Source organism: Vicia villosa, linkage group LG1 (genome assembly GCF_029867415.1).
Source record: "Vicia villosa cultivar HV-30 ecotype Madison, WI linkage group LG1, Vvil1.0, whole genome shotgun sequence".
Lineage (NCBI taxonomy): Eukaryota > Viridiplantae > Streptophyta > Magnoliopsida > Fabales > Fabaceae > Vicia > Vicia villosa.
In genome coordinates, this window is record NC_081180.1 from 29367252 (window position 1) to 29383564 (window position 16313).

The 16313-nt window shown below is 32.3% G+C and overlaps 1 protein-coding gene across 1 annotated transcript; it reads right to left on the bottom strand.

Moving 5' to 3' along the window:
- Positions 1–1444: 1444 nt before the first annotated feature.
- Positions 1445–4354, bottom strand: LOC131603620 (uncharacterized). The gene is made up of 10 exons (XM_058876014.1): positions 4138–4354; positions 3844–4005; positions 3483–3747; positions 3261–3357; positions 2953–3159; positions 2738–2864; positions 2483–2637; positions 2270–2390; positions 1997–2167; positions 1445–1913 (listed from the first exon to the last, which is right to left on the bottom strand). Exons 2-9 carry the CDS (start codon positions 3994–3996, stop codon positions 2030–2032), a joined length of 1263 nt encoding a protein of 420 aa, XP_058731997.1. The 5' UTR covers positions 3997–4005; positions 4138–4354; the 3' UTR covers positions 1445–1913; positions 1997–2029.
- Positions 4355–16313: the final 11959 nt, after the last annotated feature.

Genomic DNA, 16313 nt, shown 5'->3' on the forward strand with positions numbered 1-16313 from the left:
AAAACAGAAGGAAGGGCGAGACTACCCCGGTGAAACTCAGTCCAAAAATTAATGATTAAAATTAATAAACAAAATGCAATCGATCAAAATTTGATTTCTATAAAAAATTTCCTCAATAATATATGATCTTTTGGCCTGTAACTTTATTGGAAAACATTGAACAGATGCAAATAATAATCATCCTAAGTTGTGGCTGGTAAACGATATCAATATTTGTCCGAGATTCTGCAATAAGTATAATTAATCTTTTACAGGGAGGGCTGATTTGGCTGCATAGTTATTTTATAATTCGATTAAAAATGGTTTGAAGTTTAGAATAAAAAAATCCAAACTCGATGGAGATATCAGCATTCAAGTTGATATGATTTAAAAAAATAGCAGGTTTGGATTGTTGTTAATTATGTGCGTATGTGTGTGAACAAATTATAGCCTAGTGATTAATATTAATATTAATAATTATTAAATAAGGAATATAAGTATAACTTAGATGCAGAAGAAAAAAACGTGAAGAGGTAACATTGTTGGTTCTGCTGCATAAAAATACTGCTGCATAAAAATACTCCAAGTCACCACTATATATACTCTATATCTTAGTAGTTTAAGACAGCAACAATCATTCAATATAAATATAGCATAAACTATTATAGGTTCCTTTTAGAGATTCTATGAAAATATCATAGACTATAATAGAAGCAATGAAATGATATAAAGTAAAAACTTAATTTTATTTATAATACTCAAATGACTTTGATATTCCAATATCAATTACAATAAAATTCCCAAAGTAAGATTTGAGATATATTATAGGTTCCATATAGATAGATAATACATCATCATAATCACTAATCCTAAGCAAATTCTAAAACTTAAGTCCTATCTTTCATGCATATTTTTACTATGGAACCTTGATTATTGTTAATTGGTTGATGCACCATCTTACAACCTGAAATATAATTCAAAATAAATTAGTTAGACAACTCTATTTTCAGCTGACATGTTTATCACGAATGGTAGTTGTTTTATACACTGATTTTATGGAACGATATCGTGCCCACTGTAAGGATAAAGAAGATATACACACAAGATTGATGAATAGATATAAAGACATACCTTAATAAATTATGTAGTCCTTTTACTGCAGCATCCCAAGCTGTTGCGTTTATGAGCATTATACTCGGTTTTCTCCACATTGAAACATGCAAGAAAAAATAAATTACATAAATTACTTCTAGAACTATGACAAATAAACCCTTGAGGCACAAAGAGTTCTTCATACCTCTATGTGCTGCTAGTCATCAATACCACCAAACTACAACTGCAAAATATAAGTTAGGACTTTTTGACCTTTTGTCATACAGAGCTGTGTTTTTTTTCACAGGATTTTAATAAGGATTCAAAAGTAAAATCAATCACAAATATCCCGAATAATAAGTAACATCCAAAATGCATTACCCAAACTGAAATTAATCCAAACAAATCATAGGAGAGTAGCATAAATAAACATAAACAAATCCCAAAAACTCAAATTTGGTCGAAACACATGACCCCAAAATCCAGAATAAAAAAAGTCTAGGCCATGAAAGGTGCCTTCCATTTCAATAAAAAAACTAAGCATAAAACAAAATAACAGTGAAATTGATGAAGCCAGTCCATCATTCCTTCTCAATCTTTATGCTTTTCAGAATTCTTGAATTGGATCCATCGCTTTCATCAGCTGGTTCCACAAAACTCCTTTTAACAGGAGTGCAATCTGCATCTTCAACTTCAACAGGTTTGGACAGTGAGCAATTATCTTCACATTTCTCCTCAGCAACAACGTTTTCAAATTTGGAATTCAAATCCTGTACAACAATAGAAGCCATCTCACTCTGAACAACACCATCGGCCAAATCATCTTCAAAACCCGCAGAATTCTAAACAACGTAAACAATCATAAACATACATGTTAGAAACCAAAAAAAAAGCAATGTTGAAGATGTAAGAGAGTATAAAACACCTTAACAACAGATTTGAACTTAGTGACAATATCTTAGTCGGCACAAACTTTTTTGACGCGAAATGACTGCTCAAAGTTTGAATTCACATCATTCTTTACATCTATCTTAAAAAGAAAAGTTTGTTCAACCAAATCACCAATGACTTTAGGCACAATGGGTGGCTCAAGTTCCTAATCCAAACATTTATTTAACAAAGTTTCTGTCAGAAACGAAATCAATTTAAATAAGACAATAAAAAACATATAACAAATGAATATAATAAAATTACTCACACGATCCATTTCCTCAATCAAATCAGAACATGTCTTATTTGTCAGCAAACAACAATCACGATCAAAAAGCACGAAAGTAGCAGAGTCGGTTTCATCAATCACTCTAAGTTTGACACGGTACCTATATAATTAAAAATGTAATCAAATTAGATAAAACCATGCCGCAAATTATACACCAGCTCATGAACAATAGAATAATTGTAGGACAATGACCTTGGCACAATGGTCCAAACATGCTTATTGCATTTAGGGCAGAATAACCTTTTGGAATCTGCAACAACTCCCCTGTTGCAGGCATGTGCAGCATACCACCAATCATTCCCACCAATAACATGTTTGATTGTGCCTAAAACAACACAAACCATTTCCTACACACACAAAAAGTAATAATTATGATAAATAAACAAAATATTTATGAAAAGCATGTGCTGTAAATTAAGTATGAAGCAAAAAACTAACTAAGATTACATTTTGACAGTCTTTTAGTTCCTCAATTGTCTTCCGCTGACTCAAATTTAAGAACTCTTCTTCTAAACTCAAATTAGAAGAATCCTTCATATAACTGAATGGTTGAGTGGGTGATCCAATGTTATCGCTGATAAGCAAGAAATAAAAGTAATCACCAATAATGAATAGAAAAAAATCACATATCAAAATTGATCAAATTATTAGTAAACACTTACTTGAGTTTGAAACTATTTGCTTCAGGAATTTCTGGGTTGAACATTAGTTTGGTACAATTCATTGCATTCTGCAACTGAATTTTTCCATTATACATTTTGACTTTCAAATACTGTGCAAGCACAACAACATTTTCCGGGTTGCCTGATTGGAGGTATGCATCAAGCTCGGCAACATATGGCCCAAAAAGTGTGCATTCAAGCTTCATACTAAATGTAACAAAAAAATGAGATCAATTAGTATAAGGTTTATAAGTTACATAGAAATGATTTACGAAATTAAACATACTATAACAAATAAAATAGCATACCCATTGGACTCTAACTCAATAACCTTATACTTAGTAGTTACACGATTCCTCTCATAGACTCTTTCACGTCCAACCGAAGCCAGAATTCCCACAACATCTAATACGAAATAAAGTCAACAACATCAAACCGAGAAAAAAGAAAAATATCAGAACACGTCAGATTATACATAGTCTTAATACATCACCGAAATTTATACAGGATTGAGATTTAAATGATTTTACCAATCAAGTAGTCCATGTCTATTTTCCCAACAATCTCTGGGAAAGATACAATTGAGTAAGGGGACATTGTTATATGTCCAGCTCCAGCCTCTGTAACCACCGTGCCATTCTGCAAATTCAGCTTGAATTGATGTTTTGTGGTCCTATATCCTCCGGTATTAGCAGCGACACCAAAAGATTTGAAATTATACACCGTTCCCTCACGTATCTTATTTTCAAATCGAGATAGCAGAGCTTTTCTAACTGAAGCTTGAATCTTGTCACCCTATAAATTTATGGATAGAACGAATTAGAATAAAATTATATAGTATAATCGACAGAGAAATACGAAAAGGAAACAACAACAACAACCACACACAACCTTCTCATCCATTAGAACCATCTCCATCGCAAAAAACTTTTCTTTCGAGTTCATATCTGGTACAAACCATAAGCGAATCACCTGAACAACAACGTCCCAAGATTCCTTAGAGGGATTGATTTCCTTAACAAAATCATTTCTTACGGTAGCCATTGCAACAACCTGATACAGATTCGAAAATTCAAAAGAGGAAATTATGCAAAGATGAACGTATCAGAAGGAGAATGATTGAGAATCAACGAAATTGCTCATATTTATATGCGTTCAAGCGAAAGAAATTGGGATAGTGAATACCTGGAAAATTGTAGAAACGATTCCATTTTACAAAATAAATTGGGAGAAGAGAAATTGGTTTGAGAATAAAGATAGGGTTTAGGAAGAGTTTATTAGGGGAACGGCGCCGAACTGCTGTATTGAATGAGCATGCTATTTGCTTATGACCTTTGGTATTCCAAGATGCAACAAATTTAAAAAATAAAAAATAACAAATTTTCTTATCACGTTTGGTTATTTGTATTTATTATAAATTATAAATTATTGAAATTCCAAGATGCAACAAAGTTTCTTATCACGTTTGATTCCATTTAACAATTAGAAAAAAATTAATAATTAATAAATATAAAAATATGACTTTTGGAATTCAAAGATGCAACAAATTTAAATAAAATAAAAAATAACAAATTTTTCAAAGAAGTTTGGTTATTTGCATTTATTATACATTATTGTATTAATTATTATGAGGTTAAGAAATAACAATTTAAAAAATAAAAAAAATATATAGAAAGATATTTTTAGCAACTTTACTATAAATAGAAAATAAAAAAATGGGAATGCTTCTGAGAATAGGACAAGTGGCAAACTTGCCCAAAGTCTCATCTAGCTATATTATATTCTATGATTTGAAATAGCTTCAAAATTAAGTGATTTTTTGAAATTTTGATATCCAATTTTTTTCTTCCATAAATAGATGAAATACATCAAATCACATTTTAAGAACAACAATTCAAACAAAATTTTCCTTTGAAGCTTTTATAAAAAGTTTCTTTGTAAAAAAGTTTTTCACAAAATTATATAACACTAAAAAAATCATTTTAAAAAAAAACCAAAACAAACGGACCCTTAATTTGAGGTAGCTTTTACATTTGGGTTATAATATCTAAAACTTGTCAACCAAGAGAAAACGAATTGAGGGGGAAGAAGAAAATTTAGCAATGTTCGGAATATAGAATCTAATCATAACTGAGGGGGAAGAAAATTTAGCAATGTTCGAAATATAGAATCTAATCATTTAAAAAAAAAATTCAAATTTCTGAAAGACATTTTTTGTAATTTAAAAGGTTTTTAAGAGAATTTGGGAAAAATAATTTCACTAAGGCGTAGTCCGCACCCGCCATAAAATGACGACTTGGATTGAGATTTGTCCACTAAAGCCCGCCCCGCTAGAATCCGTCGTCCGCTAAAATCCTCCGCCCGTCAAAACCCGCCTCGCCTATTTATTCAGCCTATCTCGCCTTAAGTCTGATGGTTTAGTTTATACATTTATTTGTAAATATATGAAACATATTTTTAAGTAAAGTTTGTTAAAGAGATGTTTTATAAAAAATTGTTTTAAAAAATAAGTAAATTTTTTTATTGAAATGTAAAAAAACGTGTATAAATCTATTAAAAAGTGTAAAAATAAATTAATAAAAAAATAGACGGGCAAGCCCGCCGCCCGTCAACCCGCCACTTTGGCGGAACAGACTTGATTTTTATGTTTATTTCGACTTGGCGGACATGTCCGTCCCGCTCTTTTTTTGGCAGGCATAAAGCGTGGCGGAACGGCCCAATTTACCACCCTAATTTTAATTGTGGTATAATGTGAGATATTATTGTGACAAAAATGACAATGTAAATTAATTTATTGAGGCTAAGCATTCACTATAGACTATTTCTTTTTCCCACCAGTCTAGGCTCTTAGAAGCCCTCTCATAAGCCCAAAAATGCACATTAGACTATATGAAACATGTTTTTTAAGTGTTTGGATTCTATAATCTGAACACCCATATATATCCCATTAAACATCTCATTTTTTCTTTAACACTTCTGCATTTTCTCCTTCCATTAAACCTCTGCATTGTCTCATATTGTCATCAAACCTTGTCATCAATATGTATCTTACTATTTAACAATAATTTAACACATATTTCCTTCATTATTTGATTTATTGCATGCATTACTTTTTTCATCTTTTCATTGGTAAAACAACTTTTCGTTGATGACAAAAGGGGAGAAAGGTCTAATGTCGTAATGTGCTTTTCATTGGTAAAACAACTTTTCGTTGATGACAAAAGGGGAGAAAGGTCTAATGTCGTAATGTGCATACTGATAGGGATAAAAACATACTAAATCAACGTGTATTTATTAATGAAATATTATATCCAAGAACTAATAGAACCAGACTTAAATATTGGCTAACATTTAAAACTAGGCGGCCTAATGTTATGAATCTAATCAAACAGAGCTTTCATGCACTACCGGTTATTTATTTTGTTTAATTTTAATTTGGCTCGCACCTTATAAATACTTATTTGAAAATTATTTCATAAAGTTATATATTTTTTATCATAAAAAAGGGAGAGATTTTCAAAACAAATATGATTGGAAGAACAATAATAATATAATTATAGAATTTTAATGATAACAATATTGCTGTGGGAAGTAAGAAGATAAACCACGAATAATGACAATGAATTGGTTATAACTGTTATTCTTTATTTTCTTTAAATTAGAATTTTCCGTATGCAGTGATGAGAGACTAATATGCTATTTATAATAAACCTAACATGCTAAATTAATTAGTTTTTTTTCACAAATACACATTACAAGCTAACTTAGGGTACAAACTAACGTAAATAATATGACATTACAAACAGGCCCAATTCGAAATACTAACAACCCTAGCATTTCGACACTCACATATATATATATACTAGAGCATACTTCGACTACAGTATGTAGGTCTTCGACAGTAGCATGCGAACAAGCTTCGACCTCTTGCATATTTTCTGTCGAACCAGAAGCTACCCTTCAACATAATAGAGTTCGATCCAATTCTCACAAATCTCCACCATTGGAACAAACTCTATAGTATCAAAGACCAAACTAGCTTTATTCTTGCAGCTTTATCAACTGCATACAATAGAAAAACTTGCAACTCGACAAAGTCTTGGTGGTCATATCAGCAACATTGTGATCTGTCGAAACCTTCAAAACTTGGACTTCTACACGCTCAACTACTCCTCTGTTGAAATTCAACCTCACATCGATGTGCTTGGTTCGCTCATGATATGATGAGTTCTTCGACAAGTGTATAACACTTTGACTATCACATTTAACAGTGATACCTCGACCTTCAAGTTTCAGCTCCTTTGCAAAGCGTTCAAGCCATAATGCTTCTTTCACAACTTCAGTGAGGGCAATATATTCCGCTTCAGTGATTGATAAAGCAACAACCTTCTTAAGTGTTTCTTTCCAACTAATTGTTGTGAAAAATAGATTTTCTAGAATCCATACAACCTGCATAATCAGAGTCGACATATCTTTCGATTACTGCTTAACTATCTTCACCCAAGGCTCCACCATAAATTAGGACTCTATTCAGAGACTCATTTATGTAATTTAGAATTCACTTTAATGCTTGCCAGTGAGCCTTTCCACGATTTGCCATGTACCTGCTTACAAAACTTACTGCGTATGTTATGTCAGGTTTAGTACAAACCATAGCATACATCAAAGAACTTACTATATTAGCATATGTGATGCTATTTATATAAGCTCTTTTGACATCAATACTGAGACACTGATCTTTACTCAACTTGACTTGAGAGTTTGTCGGAGTCGCAACAAGCTTTGAATTCGACATACCAAACTTTTCGAGAATCTTCTGTAGGTATGCCTCTTGAGATAAGCATAATTTTGAATGTTTTCTATCTCTTCTAATGTCAATCCCAATCCCTTTTGAAAATACTAAAAAACAAACTAAACCGAAAGAGATATGATTTAGACATTTTTAACTATAAAACTCGGTCCAAATCGAACTGATTACATCTTTACATAGTGTTATTAAATAGTTTTTTATTTTATAAAGAAAATCATTTACATATATTTATTGTAAATTAATTATTTTTTAAATTATTAATATTATTATTATTTTTCACTATAATATTACTAGTTATAATTAATTTTAGTTTCACTTAACAATTTTTTTTAGCAATAACCATGTTTTAAAATTAAAATACACCAATAATTAGGTTTTCAAACAAATTCCGCCAATAACTAATTTTCAGAAATGGTTTAAGTGGATACGTCAGATGAGATGGCGCATGCACCTAAAATTTGAATGAAGGCGCTACATGAGAAGCCATCTCATATGTTGTCTAGGTGCATTCTTATTTTTTAATTTAAATAATACTAAACAATCTATAAATAAAACTAAAAAAAATTATGTTAGATGTCATGATGAAAAAATTAGAGAGGAAGTGAGAAGATGTGTGAAGAATGGTGGAGGATGTCGCGCGCGGAAACGACACCGTTTCAAAAAAAGAAAGGAGTGATTCCTGGGGGGTTTCTTTTTGTTATAGAAAGAACGCGTAACATGAACTTTTAATCTCTTCTACGAGGAGGAAGGGAAAAATATCTCAATAAACCCTAAGTTGGTTAGGTGTGGGGAGCACCTAGGAGAGATTCTAAGGATCGGGAGGTCGGTTATACAAAAGGAAGTTATTAGCACCCTATGTATCCGTAGTACTCTAAGGGAGCCTTTCTGTATTTTTATTCTTTTTATCCGGGGTTGGTTGTGCTTACTGTTTATTAGGAAAGTTTCTCCTTTGTGATAGGAGAGAGAATGAATTGATGAAAAAACAGGGAATCTGTTTTTTGATTTTTTGTTTGCTCGCAAAGATTCCTTTTGAATCTCATGCCTACATATCCCTAGTGGAAGTCATAGCTTTTTGTAGTCCGGAGAACTAATAGGGAAATGGATTGAATTTTTGTGTCTTGTTGAAAGCCCAAGATTGAAGCTAAAAGAGTTTGATCTCTAATGAGGGAAAGAGACAAGTTGTCATTTTAACTGAGAGGTATCTCACCTATTCCACCACAAACATTTTTGAAAGTAACGGAAAATGGTTTTTTTTCATAAGAGAGGGACCTTACTTGGATGAAGCAAGTATGCCAGTCAAAATCTCTTGAATGAAAGAAACAGTCTTTCAACCATTAGAGAATGACAACAACCTGGATTGAAATCAACAGAGTGTGCCTCTTACATCACCTAAATGGGAAAATGATTTGATAATGTTTTAATGATGTTTGTATTTTTGAATGTGGTGTAGTAGAAAAAATGTATCTTCCATAGAGATGAATCATGTCTCATCTCTGGAGAGAAGATTTGAATTTTTTGAGTGTCTTGTACAAGGCTCAAGATTGGGGCTTTAAAGGGAATTGAGACTGGCTCTTATTTGGAGATGTCTCCAGTGAAGATTATTTTGACTGAAAGGTTTTTATGTGTTCTGTATTGAGTGGAGACTATTTCTGTCTTGTATGAAGCCCAAGACTGAAGCTGACTCTTCTAGGGAGAGTAGGGTACTTTTTGTATAAAGCCCAAGATTAAAAATGACTTGACTGAGGAGTGAGTTTTGAAAAACGTATTTATTGAAGGATTGTGTTTGGTGTCTTGTACAAAGTCCAAGATTGAGGCTAACACAACTTTAAAAAAATGATTTATTTTCTGTCTTGTATGAAGCCCAAGACTGAGGCTGACTCTGAGAGAAAACACTCTACTGAGTTTGAATTTTACTGTCTTGTACAAAGCCCAAGATTGAGGCTAACTCATTGAGGAAAAAGTTATGAAAGGGTGAACTTTTGGAGTTTTGGAGACCGTGAATGACTCTACTATCTGTCGTTTACAAAGCCCAAGATTGAGGCTAAATTCATTTGGGAAGACTGAGAGTTGAGACTTTTCGTATCTCTTTCTCTTCCGGGGAAGAACTCAATACAGAGATTGAGTGAACACTTGAATGATTGTGATTGGGTGTTCTAAGAATTTAATTCTCACAGGTGTTGGCTAAAGGGAGCTATGTCATGTCATATGCTTTTAGGAAGCCTGAGGGTCCTTGTATAAAAGCTCAAGAGGAAGATGAGGAAAAAAAATAGTTGGGTCTTACACTCTGATTGAGGCCCAAGAATAACTGTTTATGAAAAAACAGTTGAAGGATGTTTTAAAAGATGTTTTGAAAGACAAATGAAAATATTTACAAAAAAAAGATTTGGGACTTACAACTCAAGGAGAGGCCCATTGATTATTGAAGTCAGTTTGAAACTATTGTTATTTAAAAGACAGAAGAAGAGATGAGACTTACACTATATTAGAGGCCCATTGATTAACTGTATATGAAAAAATAGATGAAATAAAGTTTTTATTTATTCAAATAAAGGGGGTTGGGACTTACAACTCAGGGAGAGGCCCACTGATTAACTGTTTATGAAAAAAACACAGTTGAAAGATGTTTTAAAACAGTTGAATGTTTTTGAAAATAGGTGAATGAAGGGAAAAGGATGTGACTTATACTTAAGGAGAAGCCCACTCGAAATTGAATAAATGAAAGTGTTTTGATTTTGAAGGGGTTTTGTTGACAGAAAACCCTGAGCGTCTGTTTAATCGAGAGTTTTGTAAAAAAGTTTTGATTGACAAATACATACTAATTAAGGTAAGAAATAGTATCTACACTTAATCAAGACCTATTAATTTAGATTTTATTCACAAAATTATTTGAAATTGATTAGGTTTTTAAAAATCAAAGGAAAACTTTATTTTTTTTAAGTATTAAAAATACAAAAAAGTAACACTTTTAAACCTAACAAAAATATATCAAATAAATAATATTTTTGTGATTTTTTGTATAATCATAAAATATATGTGATAAATGAAGAGTGTGTGAAAAATCATTTGAAAATAATTAGGTTTGATAGGTTAATTAATTATGTGAAGTTGTGAAGAAAATGAAAGAAAATAGTTGTAAAAAGTTATGGTTTGGTCTTGCAAGGGTTTGAACCCACGCCCTTGTACTCACCACTCAAAAGTCTTACCAACTGAGCTACGCGGTTGGATTGTAAAGACACACATCCAAATAATAATATATAAAAATGAATATTTTCCCAGAATTTTGAAGATCTTCGCGCCACTATCTTCATCTTCAGCCTCAAGCTTTAAAATTTTCAAATTTCTAACTTCCTCCTTTCTCAACCAAATGGGATGATCCAAACATGAATTTCACAAGGAACACAATGGTGATCTTTAATTTCATTTATTTTAAGTGTTTTTAAAGATTTTGCGCACGAACATGAAGAACCCTAAAACTGAAATTTTAATTTGAAATGGTGTATATGCATGAATTCATTCAATTGATTGAGGGTAAACATTCCTTATAAGTGCAGAAACACGATGTTAACTCATTTGAACATTAAATTTCATGAATCATGGAGTTCAAAGTTTGAGGCTTACCTTCAAAGTAGAAATTCGAAATCGTGATATGGATGTTCCAGTTATAAAATTATGATATGGGAAGCTTCTATGATGATGTTAGAAGGTGTTTGAATGCTCAAATTGGCTTGAGACCTACTAGATGGCTCTGCTCGATCTCAACTGCATAAGCTTCAAGTTGAAGATATAGATGGTGATTATGATGTTACAGAACCCCAACAAGAGCTTCGATCACTTCCAAATGATGTGTATGAAGTGTAGGAATGCTTACTTTCAAGGGATTTCCTCTGGTTTGAAGAACTCACTTCTTCATGCCATGAGAAACTTGAAAAATGAGGAAAAGAAAAGAATTGGCGAGAGCAAGAATTGGAGTTGCTTTGGTGTAATTTTGAATGAGGATGAACTCTCTATTTTTAGGCAGATAAAGTGAAGTAGTCTTGAGAGCAATTGAGCTTGATGTTGAATAACTTAGTGAATAAGTTATGGAATATTCCATTTATGCAATGATGAGTTTTCGCCCATGGTTGGAATCCAATCCTCTAGCTCCCCATTTTCCTAACTATGAGTTTGATTATGATTTTATGATGTAATCAAATTGGTGATTTGGAGATAAGCTTGATGATTCATCATTTGCTAATGATTTCAAAAAAGTAATCATTACTTTTTTCACATGGCAGGTGAAAAATATGATACTTTGATATTCTCTTGAAATGATTCAAATCCATATCACTTGCTCTTGGTTGATGAAAATGCATTAACATGTGCATAATTGGTGAAGAACTTTATGAAAATTTGGCCATGAGCAAAACTAGTTATGCATAAAATTGGTTTTATGGTGTCTTCTTTGGAAAATCATAACTTCTTGATCAAATAAGATCAAATCATGTTCTAAGACTTTTTGGAAAGATTAGATGATGTACTTCAACTCCCTTGTTTATGGCATGAAAGAATTATTCTTGGATCAATGTGAAAAGTGGCTTGGAAGTTGATGAAAAAGTTGATAAAAAAGACTTGGAATTTTTTTCTAATTGTTGAAAGAAACTTCATGAGCCCATATCTTTCAAATGGTTGACTTTTTGAGAAAATGTTATACGTGATAAAGTTGTAGATCTTGATTTTCTATTTCAAAATGAGCTTTGGTTGAGAAAATTTAGCCAAGGGATGAGAAAGTTATGACTTTTCAAAGCTTGAATGAAGAATATGTAATTAATTCTTCATTAAAAAGTCAAAACCCTAAAATTTTGACTTTTTGATTCTTGAATAATTTTCTTGATTTTTCTTGATCAAATGGCTCTAATAACCATATATTCATAATTTTGATCCTTAAAAATTTATAGTTGACTAAATTTCTCAAAAGTCAAAGGTGATCTTGAACAATTAACTTTTTCCAATTGAACTGAAATCTTCTAGATTTTAACTGAGGCGATCTCTCCTAACCAAATGAGTGATATGAGTGACTCATAATGGAGTATTAGATATTTTTTAACCATGGGATCATATCTTGACTAAAAGTCAACCTCCCAGGTGAATTAAGTAAAAAAACCCTAATTGTGGACCTGATGAAATTGGGAGTTGTTGAACTTGAATTGAAGCATACCTTGGTTTAGATGTTGATGGGGGAATCATTTAAAGATACTTTAGCTTTTTGAATCATGTTTTGAAGCTTAAGGTTCTTCCCAGGTGAAAACCTTGATTTTAGTCCCTGATAAATTCAAAACCCTAATTTGGTGCCCTTGATGGACTTGAGGCTTGATGATTTGAGATTGGAGATCACATGTAGATGAATGAAGCATCTTGAACTCTATGATTGTGTTGAGGATCATTTCAATCATTGATTGATCATTTTCCTGAATTTCCTGGCTTGAAACCCTAATCTGAGTACTTGGTGAACAAGTGACTACTTTGGGTTTCTGTTTTGAGTTGATGGAGTATGTGAGATGCCATATGATGTGACATCTTGGGGGGGTCAAAATTAGGGTATGACAGAGGATAGGGTATTATTTATAGAAAACGCACATACACTCATGCGCCATATGTATAAAATAATGTGCCTGCGCCATATGAGATGATGTGTCCACTTGAACAATTTCTGAAATCTAGTTATTTACGTAATTTTTATAGAAAATTGATTATTGGTATATTTTAATTTTAAAACATGATTATCGATGAAAATTTTCTCACTTTACCATTTCATTGAGATAATAAGGTAACTCAATTAATATTTATTAACTGAATTAAATGAGTACGAACTAATCTATAGTTCATTTTTTCTTATTTTATATATATATATATATATATATATATATATATATATATATATATATATATATATATATATATATATATATATATATATATATATATAAAGTTAATGGTATTTATAAATTCATAAATTTTAAAGAAATCTATTTTATAAATTATAATTACTAAAATTGTGCTATTAAAAACATTATATATTTATTATTAAAGTCAACTAATTTAACAATTTTCTTCAAGGAGCATACATAACATAAATATAATATTCTTACAAAATAGAGAATAGGAAAGTGCTATTTTTTAAAGTGGTACTAGAATACATTCTTTCATTTTGAAAAAGATAGTAGTATTTCAAGTTTCATCAGAGGAATTATGATTTTTCACCATTAAGAAAACAGATATATTAGGATGGTCATGCCAACAGCGACGTATGAAGCAGAAGACGCAATGCACGGTGGCCCCACGCCTCCCTGATTCACTCCTCCTTCCCAAACGCTGTACACACGCGCAGATACAGATACAACCTTTGTGGTCCATTAATTCAGCGCAAGACATGTGTTGGATGTGGGAGCTGAAGTCGCTGTCGGGTTGGGTAGTGGGCAGGCCAAGTTATGGAACGCCAACTTCAAGTGTCGTCAGTTGTGGTCCTTACGGTCACTACTCACTGCTACTGCTACTACTACTCCACACACATTTCTCATACGTCGTTTTGGTTTTCTGCCTTTTTGGGTTCTCTCACCCCACTCAATTTTTTCCATTATGAAACTGTGTTTACTCAATGAATGTCCATCTCTAAGTATTTTGTTCGATACCAACTTAGGTGGACTAGATATGAACATACTATAAGAGTTGACCGGTTATTAGAAAGCTTAGAAGATCTTTTGACATTTGATCAAAGAGGCAACGGTTTCGAAGAAGGTTAAAGATCATGAAATTCTAAAAAGCTTACATTCACACAATTCTAAACATTGGATGATAAGAGAGTGTAGAAGAAAAGAATATTGGAAAAAAGAAAGAGTAGAAAATGAATGAAAAAAAAGATGAAATTAATAAGGTTTGATATGAGTAAAAATGAAAGGAAAATGAAAAGAAGGAAATATATAACTATGCAATGACACACACACACACACACACACACACACACACACACACACACACACACACATATATATATATATATATATATATATATATATATATATATATATATATATATATATATATATATATATATTGTGCATATTTAGAATTTTTAGTTGGCATATCTCTCTCAGTGTTAGTCGAGGTAGTGAGACCGGAGATGCAGGAGACCAATAAGGAGTCAAATTGTTGCTCGTGTGCCATAGTCGTGCAATATACTGGAGTAGAGCACCTAGCTCGGTCTCTGATAGAGGTCAGACGTCAGGTTCTCGAAGCCGTGCATGTCTAGCCTGATAGCCGAGTTGGTGGTCCAACATAACGGTTAAAGAGGCAATCTTAGGGTCGCATGGAGGTTATAAAAGTGATGGTGGAGTTGTTATAGAGCGTGATTTATTGCAATTATGGTGACGAAAAATGTTATCTCAAGCATTTAAGTATTTAAGACGAAGGTGCGGATCATTATGGTTAGAGAGTTGAAACACAGGGTATATAAAGGACACCCAAGCAAATATGGAGATATCTAAAAAAAAAGAGGAAAAACATACTAATAACACACTTCCTTACATTTGCGACCTCAGCTAACTAGCATCAGAGAGATTATCCAAAAGGTGTTTTTAGTAAGAACATTTGGCGCCTGTCGTGTGGCCTTGGTAAAACTGTCCCAGGCCACACAAAAATCATCAAGAAATCATAAATCCCCTAGAAATTAGATGTCTGGATCATCTCCCAGCAAGATTGAACCTCATACCCCACCAGACATGACACAGTTATTAACAATCGTTGAAGCTTTACGAGAGCATAATGAGTCATTGCAAGAGAAAATTAATACACTTTAGCAAACTCAGAGTCAACGGGGTGTGGAAGCGGAAGAGGAGTTGATGGGTCCCCAACTTCTTTTGGAAGTTATTTGGGGCGATCAAGTTCCAAAAAAGTCTTGAAAGATATTATCCCACACTATAACGAATAACACTTTTGTGACAAAACTTTCATCTATAACATGCTAAACACCGAGAGGATGAGTCCTGGGAGTGCAATGGTTTATTTTTTAATAAGACAAACAACGTGTTATGTGAGTTGTAAAAAATTGAGGTAAAATAACTATAAGTTAACGTCTTTTTTTATCCATAAAAAATTAATAAACCGGTTATCTCAGATTTCTTGAGAACTGAGGTAATATAGCTACAAGAACCTCACTTCAAATCTTTGTTTCCGCATTTAAAAATTTGTTATCAATAAACAAGAAAAGGCAATAATAGAAAAAAAAATATTTCATTGATAATAATAAAAAAAACAACACAACAAAGAAAATTACTCTACAAATTCAAACTTCTCAGTCCATTCAACTTTAACATTACCCTAACTATCTCTAACTTATGGAAAAGTTCATAAAGAATTCTTCCATAAGATAAGAGAAAAGTCGTTTCCTCCCGAGAAATATTTATCATTTCCTTCAAAAAGTTGAAAACGGCCAGAGGAAGATTAACTCTGATGTTGTAGGTGAGGAATAATAAGAGATGCTTGTCATACCAAGTAAGTGTTTCCAGGTCTTTCTCTCTTG